A 21,813-nucleotide genomic window follows, 5' to 3' on the forward strand; every position below is an offset into this window, starting at 1 on the left:
AACCAAGAAGTTGTGAGTTCAAATCCCAAGTGAGGTTTTACTCTCTTACTGTCCTTTTAACATTAACACCTTAATTTAGCTGTACAAATACAGTAACTTATTGTAGATTTTCTGTATTTTCACTGTAACTACACCAAAACCTACAGGGGAGCATGGCACAGCGTTCTAAGAATGTTTCTGTAAAAACCGGGAACTAGACAAAACCTGCAGTTAAAGTGAAATATTCTCAATTACATTTGACACCTGGGTTTTCACGTGCTTACATTTTTTTCATGTTAAGTGCTCAAATATTGTCACGTGTAGTTTCAAGTTATCAAATGTTGCTTTAAATTAAACCATGTTATCACGTGTGAAATTCATGTGTTCTTTCTTAAGGGTTAAGGGTAGAATCTGTGTATGGTATGTCAATATTTACTTAAATCCTCCATTGACATGAATGCATGATTTCTTCTAAGTTTAAAGTCAGAAAGTATGAAGCCCTTTTGTGATTTGTCTCTCTGTGTCAACAGACTACGAGCACCTCTAAGTTTCAGGTGGGCATGAAACTGGAGGCAGTGGACAGAAAGAATCCATGCCTGGTGTGTGTGGCCTCGGTGGCCGACATCGTGGACAATCACTTCCTGGTTCACTTTGACAACTGGGACGACACCTACGACTACTGGTGAGACACCTACAATTTAGTTAACCCTTTACACTTGTGGGAATTGGCCTATAAGGATAGGGCTACATTTAAATGTTTCTTACAGAAGAAATAATAAATGCATATGCATAAACATGGTAGCATTTAAAAGGGAACAATTTTGAGATTAGGGGGACACAACAGTTCTCCTGACACAAGACTGAATCCAAACATGACACTGTTGATTTTATGTGCATTTGACATTTTCTGTACAATTTGCCGCATTTGTTGATAACGAAATCTGAAAATACTCTGGATACATTCAGTAACATAAGAACATTCCTGGAAAATGTTAGGGTAGGTGCAACATAAGACATAAAAATGACAAAGGTTTGAGTGAGAAGACTAACTGGTATCTTCAAGTGGCCACACACCTCTCCAAAGTGTGAGCAGTTCCTAAGTTATTTCAAGGAATTTCTTATGACTCAAAAAAAAAGCATTAAACTATAAGGACCTAAAAATGTTTATAACCTCTACTACAGTAGAAGTACTAGAGTTGAACACAACCCTCCTTCCCTGCCATCACCCAATTACTGTTGTTGTTTATGCAATCCAAAAACTGCCCATTTTAAAAGCTTGTTCTGTTACCTACATCACTAACAAAATTATAAAATAGGATCTTACAGTGCCAGGCTTTCACAAGGCAATTCAGAGAAATGGATCGTAATTTTGGTGCGCATAGAAAGGAGTCGAGGGTGCATTTTCCACAGTAAATCTTCTTCACAGTAGACTAACAGGCTCATTCTGTTCAGAACAACCCAGGGTATGTGGCCATCATAAACTTTGCCGCTGTATATGACGTGAGTTTTATGATATGGAAATGTGAAGGGCACATTTGGCTTGCTTGTATGACATCAAAGCAGCATTTACTAAAATCCTCCACGTCTCAGCTTTCATAATTAATCGAGTCCTCTTAGTTTATAGCATTTCCCAGAGCTTTGACGTCATTTGTAGCATGTTACTGTTCAGTCACTGTGTTCCAATTTAGGCGCTTATTAATGCCCAAATCTGCCATTTTCAACACGTGCATGAGTGTAAAGGGTTAAAACAGTTTTTATTCAGCTTTTTGTGAGTTAGAAGTTGATGAGAATATGAGAAAGTGTGCGTGTGTGTGTGAAATTGGTCATCATTTCAGTTTAACTTCTCAGACTATGTTATGATACACTATTATTGATATAACTGAAGTAAACTTCAGCGGAACTGGTTCTGTCTTCTCAAAGTTTAAAAGGAAGTGTCTGTCTAGCATTACATTTTGGGTATCTTGTTGCTACTTTGAATGTTAAATGAAGGAATTTGTCAAATTCAGACCAGAGGTTAACAACACTGTCATCTCAGATTTTCAAAATATGCTTTTGAACCATAGCTAAACAAGCATTTGTGTAAGAGTATTGATAGCTAGCATAACATTAAAGCATAGCATTCAGCATGCAACATTTTCACAAAAACAAGAAAAGCATTCAAATAACATAATTTACCTTTGAAGAACTTCAGATGTATTCAATAAGGAGACACTCAGTTAGATAGCAAATGTTCAAGTTTTTCCAAAAAGATTATTTGTGTAGGACAAATCGCTCCGTTTTGTTCATCACGTTTGGGTAAGAAAAAACCCGAAAATTAAGTCATTACAATGCAAACTTTTTTCCAAATTAACTCCATAATATCGACAGAAACATGGCAAACGTTGTTTAAAATCAATCCTCAAGGTGTTTTTCACATATTTATCGATGATAAATCATTCGTGGCAGTTGACTTTCTCCTCTGAAGAAAATGGAACGCGCATGGAGCTGGAGATTATGCAATAATTTCGACGGAGGACACCGGGCGGACACCTGGTAAATGTAGTCTCTTTTGGTCAATCTTCCAATGATATGCCTACAAATACGTCACAATGCTGCAGACACCTTGGGGAAATGACAGAAAGTGCAGGCTCAGTCCTGGCGCATTCACAGCCATATAAGGAGACATTGGAACACAGGGCATTCAAAATCTGGACCATTTCCTGTATGAAATTTCATTTTGTTTTCGCCTGTAGCATTAGTTCTGGGGCACTCACAGATAATATCTTTGCAGTTTTGGAAACGTCAGAGGTTTTTCTTTCCAAAGCTGTCAATTACATGCATTGTCGAGCATCTTTTCGTGACAAAATATCTTGTTAAAAACGGGAACGTTTTTTTATCCCAAAATTAAAAGAGCGCCCCCTATCTCGAAGAAGTTAAGGTGTTCGAGCCAGAGGAGATGTGATCAACATTTGTTTACTGATGTTTGCTGTCAGTAACTGATAGGTTACACTTTAATGTTGTTTTGTAGCTGTAGTGCATGTGTCATTCAACTTTATATTACATTGTGTATAATTAGCTTTGTTACCTTATTGTGTGTGTGTGTGTGTGTGTGTGTGGCTGGGTGCGCACGTATGTGTACCTGTGTGTACAGAATCTTTGTGTGTGTACATGTATCATCTTCAATGTAAGATCTCTCTGAAGTTCTGTCGTCAGTGAATCAGTGACAGTTTACCAGCTAATTGCTAAGAGGAGTTTGATTGATTACATAGCATGTGACATGGCCCAATTCATCTGATGTGGGAGAAAAATAGAAGCTGTGTAATTAGATATAATGTAATGGTTGAAGAGGAGAACTGACAGTTGTCTCTGGGAAAAGACAAACGTTTGTTCTCGAGAGTTGCCTGGGTGAGATATTTTCAGGGTATTTTATTTTTCCCTGTATTTTTCCTCTTTCCCTGTGTCATACCGAGACATTCCAGTAGGAGAAGCTCCTAGCTTCCTAGCCTCCTAACTGCCTATAACGACATGCAGAAATCATGGTTCCCCACAGTTCATTACATGCACACACTCAACATGTACACCCACACTCACAGTGTCTCTTACACACAGGCTCAAACACACTTGCATGCTCACACGTTCAAACTCGCTCACATCTTGCACACAATTGCATTCTCTCAGACACTCCACTGGCTCACCAGGGAGCATGTGTGGAATTGTTGGTCAAATACCATGGCTGTCGGGACATGGCAAGCCCCATGATTGGCTATTCTGCAAAATTATACAGCTGCTGTGTCATTTCAAAGCACACAGAAGATGAATGGAATTCCTATTGTATTGTCTGATTGATTGTGTTTGTAGGTACATGTTAATCTTGCCGGCCTGTACAATAAGTGAAATTGCAATATTCTCCCGGTCACAAACCAGGTATTGTACATGTAAATTGCATTTAGAGGTTGTTGTAATATCTTACCTCAGGACGATTGAAATCAAATTGTACGTGTGCGTGTAGATGAAGAAGTGGGTGTGTAGATGAGGAAGTGTATGTGTGTAGGAAGATAATGTAAAGTATGCTATGGTAAAGTGTAGTGTGTGTCTGTATGTTTTAGGTGTGACGCCAGCAGCCCTCACATCCACCCAGTGGGCTGGTGCCAGGACCACGGAAGACCTCTCACTGCACCTCAGGGTGGGTAGCTAGTCCAGCACACACAGTATACTGTCATTGAGGAAGCTGTTTGAATAGTGTCTGCTAAAATTACCTTGGCTCCTCCCCACTTCAGCCATGTTTTGCTATTCCTCACTTTAGTCCCCATATTTGTACAAAGATATGAACCTTTATCTTAAATCCCCCTTCAACTTCCATGTAAAATCATGAGTTATTCATTTAATTTCCCCTCTAATTTGCTGGTAAGTTGCCCCCTTCCACCACACTCTTTTTAAAGACCTTGAATGAACTCATATTGTATGGAGATAGGACATCAAAAACGTTGAAAGAATCATAACTCATATTGTATGGAGATAGGACATCAAAAACCTTGAAAGAATCATAACTCATATTGTATGGAGATAGGACATCAAAAATCTTGAAAGAATCATAACTCATATTGTATGGAGATAGGACATCAAAAACCTTGAAAGAATCATAACTCATATTGTATGGAGATAGGACATCAAAAACCTTGAAAGAATCACAACTCATATTGTATGGAGATAGGACATCAGTAGAACATTCATTTCTATGTACAATATGACAGGTGGATCATCCTGAATGAGACTTCATCACAGCTGTTCTTTAGTAATGCATGCCCTTCAATGCATAACAAAAATCTAAACATTAACTATTTACTTGATAATTGTTTTTGTTTATATACAGTTGAAGTTGGAAGTTTACATACACCTTAGTCAAATACATTTTAACTCAGTTTTTCACAATTCCTTACATTTCATCCTCGTAAAAATTCCCTGTCTTGGGGCAGTTAGGATCACCACTTTATTTTAAGAAGGTGAAATGTCAGAATAATAGAAGAGAGAATGATTTATTTCAGCTTTTATTTCTTTCATCACATTCCCAGTGGGTCAGAAATTTACATACTCTCAATTAGTATTTGGTAGCATTGCTTTTAAATTGTTTAACTTGGGTTAATCATTTCGGGTAGCTTTCAGCAAGCTTCCCATAATAAGTTGGTTGAATTTGGCCCATTCCTCCTGACAGAGCTGGTGTAACTGAGTCAGGTTTGTAGGCGTCCTTGCTTGCACACGCTTTTTCAGGTCTGCCCACACATCTTCTATAGGATTGAGGTCAGGGCGTTGTAATGGCCACTCCAATATCTTGACTTTGTTGTCCTTTAACCACAACTTTGGAAGTATGCTTGGGGTCATTGTCCATTTGGAAGACCCATTTGCGACTAAGCTTTAACTCTCTGACGGATGTCTTGAGATGTTGCTTCAATATAGCCACATCATTTCCCTTTATAGATACTTTTGTACCCGTTTCCTCCAGCATCTTCACAAGGTCCTTTGCTGTTGTTCTGGGATTGATTTGCACTTTTTGCACCAAAGTACTTTCATCTCTAGGAGACAGAATGTGTCTCCTTCATGAGCAGTATGACGGCTGTGTGTTCCCATGGTGTTTATACTTGCATACATTTGGAAATTGCTCCCAAGGATGAACCAGACTTGTGAAGGTCCACAATCTTTTTTCTGAGGTCTTAGCTGATTTCTTTTGAGTTTCCTATGATGTCAAGCAAAGAGACACTGAGTTTGAAGGTAGGACTTGAAAAACATCCACAAGTACACCTCCAATTGACTCAAATGATGTCAATCAGCCTAACAGAAGCTTCTAAAGCCATGACATAATTTTCTGAAATTTTCCAAGTTGTTTAAAGGCACAGTCAACTTAGTGTATATAAACATCTGACTCACTGGAATTGTGATTAAGTGAAATAATCTGTCTGTAAACAGTTGTTGGAAAACTTACTTGTGTCATGCACAAAGTAGATGTCCTAACCGACTTAAACTATAGTTTGTTAACAAGAAATTTGTGGAGTGGTTGAAAAACAAGTTTTAATGACTCCAACCTAAGTGTATACAAACTTCCGACATCAACTGTACCAGGACATCGCAGAAGAAAATGGTAATAAGATGGTACACATCAGATCATGTAAAATGTTATCACAATGACTTAGTTGTCAATAGCATTTCCATTCAAAGTATAGCTTGTGTTTTAATCCAGACATCAGCAAATGTAATGTTTACCACACTTGTCAGCATTCACCTCCACCTCCTCCTCCGCAGTAGATGTTACTGTAGGCTACATCATGCCCCATAGCTCTGCTTTAATCTCATCATATGGAACGGTTGATCCTTTGACAGCCCAACTCTAAGATTTCTCTCTTCACTTACATAAAACCAAGAATCTCATATCAGCACCCCATCAGTCCTGATTCTGTCAATCATTTAAAAGTTTCTGATCTGCAGTCAGTAGCTACGATGATAAAGTAAAGTTGGTGGGTTCGTCAGTGTAACGTTCAATGGGACTAGGCAACAGGAGGTGTCTATAATTTCACCTTGTGTTTCCGACATAAACATTACATACAGTGGGGCAAAAAAGTATTTAGTCAGCAACCAATTGTGCAAGTTCTCCCACTTAAAAAGATGAGAGAGGCCTGTAATTTTCATCATAGGTACACTTCAACTATGACAGACAAAATGAGAGAAAAAAAAGTATTTGGTCAATAACAAAAGTTTATCTCAATATTTTGTTATATACCCTTTGTTGGCAATGACAGAGGTCAAACGTTTTCTGTAAGTCTTCACATGGTTTTCACACACTGTTGCTGGTATTTTGGCCCATTCCTCCATGCAGATCTCCTCTAGAGCAGTGATGTTTTGGGGCTGTTGCTGGGCAACACGGACTTTCAACTCCCTCCACAGATTTTCTATGGGGTTGAGATCTGGAGACTGGCTAGGCCACTCCAGGACCTTGAAATGCTTCTTATGAATCCACTCCTTCGTTGCCCGGGCGGTGTGTTTGGGATCATTGTCATGCTGAAAGACCCAGCCACGTTTCATCTTCAATGCCCTTGCTGATGGAAGGAGGTTTTCACTCAAAGTCTCACGATACATGGCCCCATTCATTCTTTCCTTTACGGATCAGTCGTCCTGGTCCCTTTGCAGAAAAACAGCCCCAAAGCATGATGTTTCCACCCCCATGCTTCACAGTAGGTATGGTGTTCTTTGGATGCAACTCAGCATTCTTTGTCCTCCAAAAACGACGAGTTGAGTTTTTACCAAAAAGTTATATTTTGGTTTCATCATATGACATTCTCCCAATCTTCTTCTGGGTCATCCAAATGCTCCCTAGCAAACTTCAGACGGACCTGGACATGTACTGGCTTAAGCAGGGGGACACGTCTGGCACTGCAGGATTTGAGTCCCTGGCGGCGTAGTGCGTTACTGATTGTAGGCTTTGTTACTTTGGTCCCAGCTCTCTGCAGTTCATTTACTAGGTCCCCCCATGTGGTTCTGGAATTTTTGCTCACCGTTCATGTGATCATTTTGACCCCATGGGGTGAGATCTTGCATGGAGCCCCAGATCGAGGGAGATTATCAGTGGTCTTGTATGTCTTCCATTTCCTAATAATTGCTCCCACAGTTGATTTCTTCAAACCAAGCTGCTTACCTATTGCAGATTCAGTCTTCCCAGCCTGGTGCAGGTCTACAATTTTGTCTCTGGTGTCCTTTGACAGCTCTTTGGTCTTGGCCATATTGCAGTTTGGAGTGTGACTGTTTGAGGTTGTGAACAGGTGTCTTTTATACTGATAACAAGTTCAAACTGGTGCCATTAAACAGATAACGAGTGGAGGTCAGAGGAGCATCTTAAAGAAGAAGTTACAGGTCTGTGAGAGCCAGAAATCTTGCTTGTTTGTAGGTGACCAAATACTTATTTTCCACCATAATTTGCAAATAAATTCATTAAAAATCTTACAATGTGATTTTCTGGATTTTTTTTCTTCTCATTTTGTCTGTCATAGTTGAAGTGTACCCACACTCTCGTCTTTTTAAGTGGGAGAACTTGCACAATTGGTGGCTGACTAAATACTTTTTTGCCCCACTGTATATATTATTGCTGTAGTGGGCCACTCCTGAGCCCCTCCACCCAGTCGTAATTGTGTTGTCTGACTCAAGATTAAGTACGGCTCAGGTCATGGTAATGGGGTAGGAATTACATACAGGGAGCTGTAAAGTGAAACTCGCCCAATGGTGAGGAATCCAGGTGAGAAGCTTTTGAGAATTTAGAAACCTCTAGGCTCTCTCCTGTTCCCTCGCTCGTTCTCCTGTTCTCCAATCAGAGACTTTTAAAACATTTTAAACTGCAAAACCCTTACGCACCACTGCACTTTGTATACCAGAGTTGGCTGATCTTCTCTAGTCACTCGTAGGCTCAGTCACTGGTATACTTTTATTTACAAAGCCATTTTGGGTTTACTACCTTTTTAATTTGTGTATTTTTATTGTTCAGAAATGTGTTGGGTACTCTCTTCGTTCGCTGGACTTTATCCTGCTAACTGTTCCAAATGTCCGAATTGAAATTGGTAAAAGGGCTTTTATGTACTCTGCGCCATCGTCTTGGAACACCTTACAAAATACCTTTTTAACTTCTTGACGCTACCAATCCCTGTAGCGGGATACTTTTAGTCTGCAACCGCTGAATAGCATAGCGCAACAGTCAAATAATATTACTAAAAAATATTCATATTCATGAAATCACAAGTGCAATATTTTGAAATGCAGCTTAGCATTTTGTTAATCACCCTGTCGTCTCAGATTTTGAAATTATGCTTTACGGCGAACGTAATCCAAGCATGTGTAAATTTATCAGCATCAGGAAGCTTGGTCACGAAAATCAGAAAAGTAATCAAATGAACCGTTAACCTTTGTTGTTCTTCGTATGTTTTCACTCATGAGACTCCCAGTTACACAGCACATGTTCCGTTTGTTCCATAAGATTATTTTTACCCCCCAAAATACCGACATTTGTTTGTCGCGTTATGTTCAGAAATCCACAGGAAAGAGCGGTCACGACAACTACAAATAGTCTTCATAATGTCCACATTCCTTTTCAAAATATATATTTGATTTAAGTATCAACCGAGTGTGTAGCCCCCACCTCTCCACTTACGCAATTTTTCAGACATAGGTTTACACGCTCGCTGTCTCTCTCTCGCCAGACTCCTATCAGACCAGATAGAGCTCTGCTAAAGCCGTTACAGTGGTGCTGGCTTTAGTGAACACCAACATGATGGTATCTGTCTGTTTGGACCGAATGTTTTTTTTTTCTTGTAAAATATATAGTGTACATAAACAGATTACATCAATATGAAGTGGATGTGTTGAAACTACATCCCTTGCTTTAAATTAATATGGACTCATCATTTCTGCCATGTGCAGTATGATGTCATATCCTTTTCCTCAAGTAATTTGAGATCAGGTGAACAACTGCTGCTCTGGTGTACTTATATTATGTTATACACTGAGTATACCAAACATTAGGAACACCTTCCAAATATTGAGTTGTACGCCCTTTTGCCCTCAGAACAGACGCAATTCGTCGAGGCATGGACTCTACAAGGTGTCAAAGTGTTCCACAGGGATGCTGACCCATGTTGACTCCCACAGTTGTGTCAAGATGGCTGGATGTCCTTTGGGTGGTGGACCATTCTTGATATACACAGGAAACTGTTGAGTGTGAAAAACCCAGCAGCATTGTATTCTTGACACAGACAGATGCGCTTTGACACCTACTACCATGGCCCTTTCAAAGGCATTTTCATATTTTGTCTTGCCCATTCACCGACAATGGCACACATACACAATACATGTCTCAATCGTCTCGATGCTTAAAAATCCTTCTTTAACCTGTCTCCTCCCCTTCATCTACACTGATTTGAAGTGGTTTTAACAATAAGGGATCATAGCTTTCACCTAGCTTTGTTTCCCTGTGAATCTGGGAAGGTGAAAGTTCTCATTACTTTGAAATATATGCATCTATAGGCACTTTACCAACATATTTACTACCACTACTTCCAGCTGCCTCTATGCACAGAACATATTTTGTCTAACATGCATTTAATGTTTTATACATTTCTTGTGGCTGAAGCATCTGCCAAATTGTGAGAAGGAGCCACTTTAGCCTATTGAGATGCACAAATGCGTTTTCTCTTGGATGTTTTACTGGAATGAAATCAAGTTTCAAAGTTGAGTTTCATCATAAAGACACAATATATGAACAGTTCCCAAGTAGCCATTCAAGTTTATTATTGAACCATTTGCGATTGGCTCAAATGCCCAAGGCCTCTAACTTCCTCTTTACTCCTCTCTGGCTTGGGACTGGAGTGCGTTATTACTGTACAGTCATTATCCTCTCTTCTATATTAGTTCAACAAAAACTACTGAGGCAGTGTCCTGTAGAGCCAATCACTTACTAATTGGAGCCTCCACAACTCAATCTCCAATAGCTAACCATAATTATCTCCGCAACCAGGCGATATGTGTACATTTGGTTCCCCTGCATATGTTGCACCCATCTGTGTGTGTGTGTCGCATTCAAGTTTTCAAGCACATTTTTCTTTTGATGAAATTGTCACAGCCGTTAACAGTCACAGTTTGAAGTTGTTGCATGTGTTTGTGTGTGCATGTGCGTGCGCGAGCTTGTAAGTGTGTGATTAATTCGATTTGTGTTTTGGATTGTGTTCAAGGACACCCCAATCCAGAACATTTCCTGTGGGAGGAGTACTTGCAAGACAACGGTTCCACGGCGGTTCCAAGCCAGGCTTTCTGTATGGTAAGCAATAGGCATGGAACAGCAGGCTAGCCTTGTATCAGCCAACTGTGTGTTGCACAGCACCATTGTTATTCCCAGCCTCTGCTGCAATCTAACGGCTGATTTAGTTTCATAATGATTCCTTTTATTGTCTAAAAATAACTACGAACAATTGTAATTGAAGGCAGTTTAATAACTGTTGTGGTTCAGTTCCTTTTCACAATAATGACACAAGTCATGTTTTTCTCAGTTTGACATTAGTTTGTCTCTTTCCCAGACCTGTCTTTCTCATTCAGAAACTTCTGTTTCAAAATTGTTCTTTCTCATAAAGAACTCCACTGTCAGCCTCCTCTCCCCCTGTGACATCTGCACAGCACAATTTCACACCCTCAAATCCTCACCTCTGGCTGACAGGGCCTGTCCTCTCCTCTGCTCTCCTCCACTCTGCATGTTCTGCTCTTCTCTCTCAGAGATGTGTACAGTGTCCTGTCTTCTGCCTCCTCCCTTCCTCTTTCTCTCTCTCTCTTTCACATGTCCTCTCCTGTCTTCTTTCTCTCTCCCTCTCTTTTGGCTGGGAAGTGCATGGGCCTTTTTGGGAGTCTCGACAGGCTTGACTGCCATCTTTAACGCCCTTTCTCTCCGCCCCCTCTCTTCCTCCTCTCTCTCGTCACAGAGAGCGCCTCACAGTTTCCAGGTGAACATGAAGCTGGAGGCGGTGGACAGGAGGAACCCCATGCTGGTCCGCGTGGCCACCGTCTCAGACACTGAGGACTACAGGGTCAAGGTGAGTGGAAAGGAAAGGGAGATACCTAGTCAGTTGTACAACTGAATGCATTCAATTGAAATGTGTCTTCCGCATTTAACCCAACCGAATCGGAGAAGTGTGGGGGGCTGCCTTAATTGACTTCCACGTCGTCGGCGCCCGGGGAACAGTGGGTTAACTGCCTTGCTCAGGTGCAGCATGACAGATTTTTACCTTGTCAGCACGGGATTCAATCCAGCAACCTTTCGGTGACTGACCCAACACTCCAAGCCGATGAAGGATTGGGATTAGAGAGAGAACAATGGAGTGAGAGAGCGAGAGAAGTGAGGAAATGAGTAATAGATTAAATGAGAGGAAGAGCTTTTTAGAGTGAAAAAAGGAAAGAGTGGGGCAGGGGATGCGAGGAGGTTGTGCATGTGGGAAGAAGTGAGGGGGTGGTAGTCAGGGTGAGGAGGCCTGCTGGAGTGACATGGCAGATGGAGGTTTTGGGGTTTGGTACTGTGAAATGAGCAGGCTGGCAGTCTGCAGAAACCACTTGGTGGTGCTGCTCTTGTTAAACCACTAACAAGCTTAACAAGCCTTGTACTGAGACTTGATAGGTTGTAGTGTGTGTGTGTACTGCATACCTATATGTTTGCGCATGCATGATGTGTATATGCATGTGTGCATGCAGGTCATAATTGACAGAGCAGAGTGCCTTGTATCTCACCATTTTTGCCCTATGACATCACACTGCTCGATCAGTAGAGGAGGAATCCACTGATTAATTCATGATTACGTGATCAGGCAGGCGCCATTAACCAACCATGGCTTTAGCATGGGTCAAAGCAGGTTATACAGTGCCTTCAGAAAGTATTCACACCCCTTGACTTTTTCCACATTTTGTTGTGTTACAAGTCATCATTGGCCTCATTATGAAATCCATGAGCGGTTTCCTTCCTCTCCTGCAACTGAAGCTGGAGACCCATATCTCCCTCTCTAACTTTTAGCGTCAGCTGTCAGAGCAGCTTACCGATCACTGCAGCTGTACATAGCCCATCTGTAAATAGCCCATCCAACCAACTACTTACCTCATCCCCATATTTGTTTTTGTATTTCTACTTGCACATCCTCATCTGCACATCTATCACCCCATTGCTAATAGTCCACTATTGGCCTATTTATTGCCTTACATCCTTTTTATTTGCACACACTGTATACAGATTTTTCTGTTATTGACTGTATGTTTGTTTATCCCATGTGTAACTCTGTGTTGTTGTTTTTGTCGCACTGCTTTGCTTTATCTTGACCAGGTCGCAGTTGTAAATGAGAACTTGTTCTCAAATGGCCTTCCTGGTTAAATAAAGGTGAAATAAATAAAAAATAATAAAGTTTCAAACAGTGCTCAACTAGGAGCAGAAACAACTGTGGATTTAGAACTAAGTCTATTATCGTTAATCCTGGTGTCTCAAAACATTTATTTTTTGTTACTGTCTCTTTATACGATTGAAAGAGCATTTTAAACATGATTTCAGCGCTCTGTCTTTAGGAAGGCTTTCTGTTGGTAGCTGAGCTCTTTGGTGTCCCTGTCTCCTGTAGCGTCAGCTGTGTTCTTTGTGTATGTTGGCCTGTTTAATTGTCCATTATAATACGTTTTACTATTTGGTTAAAAAAAAATATTTTCTGTACAGTACTTTGAGATGATTATGTATAGTGAAAAGCCCTTTATGAATGTCAGATATTATATTTAGTACTAATGTTGCTATATCTCCCTTTTGCTCTCTCTGTATTACTCAGATCCATTTTGACGGCTGGCATGAGAAGTTTGACTTCTGGGTGGACTCTGACCTGCCGGACCTTCACCCTGTCGGCTGGTGTGCCCGGACAGGTCATCCCCTGGAACCCCCCCTCTGTGAGTTCACCACCCCTGTGTGTGTGTGTGCTCTTCAATAAACCATTCCAACTCAATGCTCACATGTACACACAAATCAATGCACTCGTCCATGCTTCTCAAGGACCTCTCCATCCATTAAATCCCCACTATTGATTTTGTCCCTTTCAGAGGTGAATCTCACTGACATTAGAGCACAGCTATCTGATGTATGGGTGCAAAGTATTTTCTATGGCACAGGGCTTTGTACTGCGCTCTAAATCCTAACCACAACTCCACAGCCAATAGCACAGTATTCCTGCCCTAAAAACAACTTTAAAGTAACTGTCCAGTGAAAATCTAACTTTTAAATGTTCATATTCTGTTATCACTTATCCAAATAATGTAGTTGACTCGTCTTATAATCATATTTCTGGCCAAAGCATAAATTGGAGATAAAAACACACCTCAAACGTTTATCTCAAAACATTAAAAAGAAAAACACTTGAAATTTGCTTGGATAATGACACCATTATCTTTGGCGGAGACAGGCCCGTGTGTCACTAATCCAATAACTTTTTTTTTTTTTTTTTAATTCTCGGGTGGGGAGAAGGATCTTTCTCGAGACTAGGTGAGACATGTGCTCACTGCACACAGGCAAGGTAGTTAGCTAGCAAGCAAGCCAAGAAATCCACAGCTGGTCTTGGCAAAAAAGGACAAAGCCTATGCAACAACTATCTCGCCAGTCACTTTTATTTCAAGTTATGTGGTTTGTAAAAGTTGGCCTGCTGGCAGTTATCTAAGGTTAGCATGCTAATGGTAGCAATAATTAGCTAAGAAAGCAAGTCAAAGCAGATATTTCACACAACAACCATCTTGACATTCCGTTTTATTTTAAATCCTGTGGTTTGTAGCTAAAAATGTTATGTCAAGAGAACTTTGCTGTTGTTGACTGATATAGATAGCAGCAGTAGCTAGCTAGCTTCATGACTAACATGGGGAAGCAAAACTAATGCGTGATAGTGAGAGGAGTGTTTGGGAAAATTGCTTTTTTTCACTCAATCTGTCCAATTTATCACCCTATCGCCTCTAAAATGTAAATAAAACACTATAAATAGTTTATATAAAATGTGTCATTAGATACCTATTTGAAGGTTTGTGTCGAATTTGAATCGGGTTTTTATGGCGGTGCTAAAGTGATCTAAGAAGTAAACAGCGGCTTTGAGAATGATGATCGCATGCAATGATGACGCAAAAAATGCCTAGGTATTCCCCCCTTACCCCGTCTCTGTCCATTTCTTGTTTTTAAAGGTAGAGAGAAGTGCTACACCTGGTGGAGAGAGATTGTAAGATATAAATAGTTGCTTTATATGCGTGCTGTACTTTACAACATGACACGTCTAGATGTAATTGAGGGTCCGTTTTTTAAACATTTTTGTCCAATACTATAGAGCCGTTACCATGTCAATCAATGCTTGAATAGTTCACACCCCAGATTTTGAAGTCAACACAGTCACTACAGTCCCATTAGTTTTCTTTGTAGCCTCGTTTGAATGTTGTGGTTGGGGTGAGTTTACGTTAGCTAGTTTACGTAGCTAACAACAAAAATATCAGCAATATAGTGACAGTGAAGTAAAGAACAGAAATGACTCACACTTGTGAAATAATCAGCCTGCATTTATTGCTGTTATAGTGACGTGCCCTAGTAGTTCCATTGTGCATTTCCATATTCTGAATCCATCCATACTATTTGACTTGGTGCAGACAGGCTCGGGCAGTCTGCCCCAGTGCCCCCATGTGAGAGCTAATGTGAATATCCAAGTGTATACATGTCTCATTGGCTGAGCAGTCAAATCAGTAAAAAAGAAATGTACCAGTATACACCCAAACCACTCAGGGCACAGGGAAATATACTTTTTATAACATCCGAAATGATAATTTTTTGGAAGGACATCTATTTAATTCATATTGTATTTCATTTTAAAACCTTGAACACTGGACAGATACTTACATTTATTGCAAAGTAGTCATTGTGATTGACAAGTTGGCACAGTGCGAGAAATCGACAAAAGTATTTTTGTCTGCACAGACTAATCACTTGACCTTTGAAGAATGCCTTTAATTTTTCTTCATTTTCGATGATGGCTGTGATTGTTTTTCTTGATGTATTACCATTGACAGTTCCATAGTGATTTAGGGATACAATATAAATGGCTGCAACAGAAATCATATTAGAAATAAAAAAACACAACTCTAATCTTATTCCAAGTGGAGGACTTGTCTCTTTCAGAGACTAGTGGAATAAATCTTTTCAATTTCCCCTTTTGGTAAACACATTTGGGACGACGTGTGTGTGTGTGTGTGTGTGTGTGTGTGTGTGTGTGTGTGTGTGTGTGTGTGTGTGTGTGTGTGTGTGTGTGTGTGTGTGTGTGTGTGTGTGTGTGTGTGTGTGTGTGTGTGTGTGTGTGTGTGTGTGTGTGTGTGTGTGTGTGTGTGTGTGTGTGTGTGTGTGTGTGTGTTTTTGTCTTGGCACCGGCAATACAGGCCATAAACCTGACTTGACTTCTATGTCTTATTTGGTTCAGAAGCTTGGTGCTTGATATATTATGGCAAGAGAAATGTTTGATGTTGCTATAGATGTCTTAATCTAACACATAAGCGGAACCATAAGGGCTATTCGTCTACCCTGACACTCAAAATACTTATTGGTCTACCCCAGCTAATCCTCTGTAAGGTCTCATTCATTGTAACTTAATTTCAGATGGATACTCATCATGCAAGGGTTTGCACAGTTGGATAACTAAAACCCATGTTATAGGTGATGATGCTATATAGGCTAAAACATGGGTTTAAGTTATCCAACAGTGAAAACCCTTGCATGATGAGTATCCATCTGAAATTAAGTTACAATGAATGACAATTTAGGGAATTCAAGTTAGGTTTATGGCCTGCACAGTGCCTTCGGAAAGTATTCAGACCCTTTGACTTGTTCCACATTTTGTAACATTACAACCTTATTCTAAAATAGATTAAATAATCAGCAATCTACACACACTAACCCATAATGACAAAGCGAAAACGGGTGCATCCTGTTTCCATTGATCATCCTTTAAATGTTTCTACAACTTGATTGGAATCCACCTGTGGTAAATTCAATTGATTGGACATGATTTGAAAAGGCACATACCTGTCTATATAAGGTCCCACAGTTGACAGTACATGTCAGAGCAAAAACCAAGCCATGAGGTCGAAGGAATTGTCCGTAGAGCTCAGAGACAGAATTGTTTCGAGGCACAGAACTGGGGACGAGTAACAAAACATTTCTGCAGCATTAAAGGTCCCCAAGAACACATTGGCCTTCATCATTCTTAAATGGAAGAAGTTTGGAACCACCAAGACTCTTCCAAGAGCTGGCCGCCCAGCGAAACTGAGGACTCGGAGGAAAAGGGCCTTGGTTCTTGGTCAAACTTCCAGAAGGACAACCATCTCTGCAGCACTCCACCAATTAGGCCTTTATGGTAGATTGGCCAGAAGGAAGCCACTCTTCAGTAAAAGGCACATGACAGCCAGCTTGGAGTTTGCCAAAAGGCTACTTAAGACTGTCAGACCATGAGAAACAAGATTCTCTGGTCTGATGAAACCAATAACTCTTTGGCCTGAATGCCAAGTGTCACATCTGGAGGAAACCTTGTACCATCCCTACGGTGAAGTATGGTGGTGGCAGCATCATGCTGTGGGGATGTTTTTCAGAAGCAGGGGCTGGGAGATTAGCCAGGATCGAGGCAAAGATGAACGGAGCAAAGTACAGTGAGATCTCTGATGAAAACCTGTTCCAGACTGCTCAGGACCTCAGACTGGGGCGAAGGTTCACCTTCCAACAGGACAATGACCCGAAGCACACAGCCAAGACAATGCAGGAGTGGCTTCGGGACAGGTCTCTGAATGTCCTTGAGTGGCTCAGCAAGAGCCCGGACTTGAACCCGATCGAAAATCTCTGGAGAGACCTAGACCTGAAAATAGCTGTGCAGCAACACCCCCTCTAGGTTAGATTACTCGTTGGATATTACTGCATTGTCGGAACTAGAAGCACAAGCATTTCGCTACACTCGCATTAACATCTGCTAACCATGTGTATGTGACAAATACATTTGATTTGACTCCCCATCCAACCTGACAGAGCTTGAGAGGATCTGCAGAGAAGAATGGGAGAAACTCCCTAAATACAGGTGTGCCAAGCTTGTAGCATCATACCCAATAAGACTCAATACTGTAATCGCTGACAAAGGTGCTACAACAAAGTACTTAGTAAAAGGCGTGGATACTTGTGTAAACGTGATATATCAACAACAACAAAAATATATTAATTTGCTAACACTTCTAAAAAAGTGTTTTTGCTTTGTCAGTATGGGGTATTGTGTGTAGATTGATGAGGAGAAAAAATACTATTTAATTCATTTTAGAATAAGGCTGTAACGTAACAGAATTTTGAAAAAGTTAAGTGGTCTGAATACTTTCCAAAGGCACTGAATGTAGTTAATATACCACTGAATACATATGCTGACCCAATTTTACCTACTTGCCTGTTGACTAAATCAATCAATGAATAGCAAGAGTTATCTTCAAACTCTTTCTTGCCAGCCTCAAGCAAGCCTTGTGATTGGTGTGTTGGTTGTCATCCCCATCCAGCACACGCAGGACCTTCTGACCTTAAGAGCTCCGTGACCCAGGGAGTGTGCCCCACTCCGGGCTGCAGGGGTGTGGGCCACATCAAAGGAGCCAAATACACAGGACACCACAGGTAAGACACCTGTTGATGACTACATTGTCTGACAATATCTGCCGGTCCAGAAAAATCGCCAAGCCCCTATACCCTATAGATCTGAAGGGATTAGAAAGGTATCAGCAATATGATAGTAGTTCCACCTTGCTCTCTGATAGGCTTGGTAGCATGTTCACCATGTTGCTTATACCCATCAAATCAAACACATCCTTTCCAATCCCTACAAGTGCTTAGAGGGTAGCGACTAAGAATTGTTTCTGGGCCAGACCTATCCCCAGCTTGGCTTTTCTGATATCATGTCACCATTGTTGAGAGGCATATTTTATTTGCTCAATTTGCTTCTTGTGTGCCCATTGACACCCAGATCAGGAAGGACTGTCACGATCGTCGTAATGAGTGGACCAAGGCTCAGCATGATTGAAGTTCCACATCTTTATTACGGTGAAACTTTAAACAAAAACAATAAACCAACAACGAAATATGAAAGTAGTGGTGCACAAACACAAAACAATATCCCACAAACACAGGTGGGAAAAATGGCTACCTAAATATAATCTCCAATTAGAGGCAACAAATACCAGCTTCCTCTAATTGGGAACCATACAAAACACCAACATAGAAATATTGAGCTAGAACACCCCCTAGTGTGTGTAGAACCAAGGGCTCTCTATGGTCAGGGCGTGACAAGGACTAATAACACAAATTAAGGTATTATCCACCAACAGCTGGCTTTGGCAAGGTGAGATGTGGATGCCATTGTCTGTGGGTAATATATATGCTGCTGTAACTGCAGCATTGCATGGCCTGTTGGTTGGCTCCATGCAACAATAGTGAGAGTATGTTGCTAGCATTAACATCCATCCATAGCTCGTTGGAGCACAAATCCTTGCTAGCATTAGCATCTAGCTGACCTGGACTTCATCGTGGGGGAGATAGGGCTGCAGCCAGCCGGGTTCGAAGGTTTTTCCTAGGGGAGCCAGAGGTGCCTCCACAAAGGAGAGGAGAAAAAGGGATGATGGAGGAGAGGCACTCCTGGACCATGTTCACTCACGGAGCTCACATACGAGTAACCTAGAGAAGTTAACCCTGCAGCTTGCAGGCCTGCTCCATGCTCTTCTCCCTGCCAAGACTCTGCCTGACTAACTGCCAGAGCAGCAGCGCACAGTCTATCACCGGCTGTCATACCACTGCGGTTATGGCCCTCTCTAACCCATTTGTTTTACAAATTGCTTGGTGGAAATTCTTAGTTTTTGATTATGGAAGAGGATGTGTCTTTGAATATATGGCACTTTAGGTGAGAAAATTAGGAATCTTGCCGACTAATATAAATTTTAGTTGCAGTACATTTTGACAATGCCGGGTGTCAAAGTTGACTTTTTCAATAAACAAACTGTAGATCTCTCTCTGTTTTTATAATGTAGTTATCAATACTATATGACAATGATAGTAGTAGTCCTTACATTCACCCCTCTGCTCCTCCCTCTCTCCCTCTCTGTCTCCCTGAGCGTCTGTCTGAGGATTCAACTCGCCCTCTGCTATTTTTGTGCCTCACCTTTTCCAAGGATATAATCAACTCTGAATGGAATGAGGGTGGAGTGTGCATATTCCCCCCCCCCCAGCACACCCCTCTCCACAGCCCACTGGTGGATCCTTCTGATCAAGAAACAGAAAGACATTCAGTGACACTACCACAGGAGTCCTCCACAACCACAGTACCATGCTTTAAGCCCTGTTACTGCAGCAAAATAAAAACAAATCGAAACGTGGCTCTAACCCAACTTCATTAGCAACTAATTTGAATTTCATCTGCATCAATTATCATAAACTCAGAACTTCAGTTTTATGTGGAGAATAACATATGTGGGTAGGAATATGTGACCGACGAGCTCGATTCGGTCTTATGTAGCAAAATTTCAAATTGTGTATTTTACATTGGATAAAAGTAGAGACTCCGAGCTAGAAAATGTTGATAAACTTGTAACGTCACTTTTTTAGAAAATGGACCTTGAATGTTTTGGTACACCTACTGGAGAGCTCTTCTTTGTCTACACCCATCCAGCATAATTCACACCCTCTTAAGCCTTAGCCCCACCCATCTCTTCAAGGATTCACAAGTGAGGCCATGTACAAAACAACCAAAGATTTCAAGACTAAAGGCTGGTTTATACTACGGGTGTGTTCGTAAATTCAATCTGACGTGCCAGTGTGTGCTCAGAGTGAGCTATTAAGGCACATGAAAGTTTACATGTTCCAGAAGGCATTTCTGCCCCCAAAAAAATCTTTTATAAAAAAAAGTTCAAATGGCACTTCTATGAAGTAGTGATGCGCGACATACTCGTAGTTTCCTGAAACGAGTCACATATCATCACTTCTTTTATGTTATTGTGGCATGTTTTCATTCTTTAATGGTCCCCGTCATCTGAGTAAACGGTTGTGACTGCTCAGAGGCTGTTGGGAGCAGAGACACTGAGGCTCACATTATTACGACTCACACAAAAACACACACGCAAACACACAGGAACACAAACACACACAGCTGTATTCAGTCATCTGTGCAGTGCACGGTAATAAAAACATCATTCGACATCCATATTAAAATAACTAATCAGGAAGCTGAGAGCTATTTCATACCCCCACACGACATTATGCTCCGGCACCCTCAATGATTTTGATGAATGTATTATTTTTAATTCCAGAGGCGTTATTGGTGAAGAGGTAATATTATCCAAGTTTGAATTTTGGCATTAGCCTGAAGGTTTGGGAGTGTGGGAGCTCATCTATTGCTCGAGTCGAGCGTTATGCAATCTCATTATAATAATTTCATGAATATTTATAAAACGGTGACTTACTTTACTTTAAAGAAAAATAAATGTATATTTGTATGTGTTGAGGGACCTTCGGGGTGTTATACAATTCACCTTTCAATGATTATGGGTTTAACTTTTGACCTCAAAGGGTCAACTCATTTACAGAATATGACGCCGCACAAAGACAGGGCATGTTCATTTCCATTGAGATAACATTTGAATGGAAAGTGCCCACTTTAGCGCCCTGCCTGGGTGTTAGAAGAGCCCAGCACGGCTCTTTCCTGCAGTACAAATTGATCTTATCTCTCTAAACCATCTGCAGTGGAGGAAAGGGCACAGAGTGAGGCAACCAACCCCTCTCTGAACAGCGTAATTTTAGCTTCTCAACACTCGGACTACTGCTGCAATGTATTTTTGAGCTACTACAACCCTCCCGCTTCAGTCGCCTGTAGTTCCATCATGCAGCATTTTGTTTTAATGAACGCAAGCATGGTCGATTTCCACAGCTGGCGTCAACATAAATTGTCTCCTCCAGACTTAAAGTCTCCGGTCTGCTGAGAGCGCAGTTTCATCCCCTTATCAAAATGCACAGATGTATGTGTTTTTCCTTGGCCTGTGCTACGGATTAGTTGGTTCCAAGGTAGAAGTGTGTCTGTGTCTGTCTGTATGTGTGTCGGCTCAATTTATGGCAACGGATGCAGGCCTACGGTGCATTCGGAAAATATTCAGACCCCTTGACATTTTGCACATTTTGTTACGCTACAGCCTTATTCTAAAAAGTATTACATTTTTTCTCATCAATCTACACACAAAACCCCATAATGACAAAGCAAAAAC

The 21,813-nt window shown here is 41.0% G+C and overlaps 1 protein-coding gene across 4 annotated transcripts in view; it reads left to right on the forward strand.

Moving 5' to 3' along the window:
• The window catches only part of LOC124039619 (lethal(3)malignant brain tumor-like protein 4), a 154,017-nt gene that overhangs the window by 39,107 nt on the left and 93,097 nt on the right, over positions 1-21,813 (forward strand). For all 4 annotated transcript variants that reach the window (XR_006839606.1, XM_046355779.1, XM_046355780.1 and 1 more), the window contains exons 9-14: positions 510-661; positions 4,065-4,141; positions 10,713-10,798; positions 11,451-11,561; positions 13,317-13,431; positions 18,076-18,187. Coding sequence is in view for 3 of the 4 variants with exons in the window: in XM_046355779.1 (XP_046211735.1) it covers positions 510-661; positions 4,065-4,141; positions 10,713-10,798; positions 11,451-11,561; positions 13,317-13,431; positions 18,076-18,187 (653 nt within the window). In the remaining variant the exon portion in view is untranslated. The remainder of the gene's footprint in view (positions 1-509; positions 662-4,064; positions 4,142-10,712; positions 10,799-11,450; positions 11,562-13,316; positions 13,432-18,075; positions 18,188-21,813) is intronic.

Source organism: Oncorhynchus gorbuscha, linkage group LG07, assembly GCF_021184085.1.
Source record: "Oncorhynchus gorbuscha isolate QuinsamMale2020 ecotype Even-year linkage group LG07, OgorEven_v1.0, whole genome shotgun sequence".
Classification (NCBI taxonomy): domain Eukaryota; kingdom Metazoa; phylum Chordata; class Actinopteri; order Salmoniformes; family Salmonidae; genus Oncorhynchus; species Oncorhynchus gorbuscha.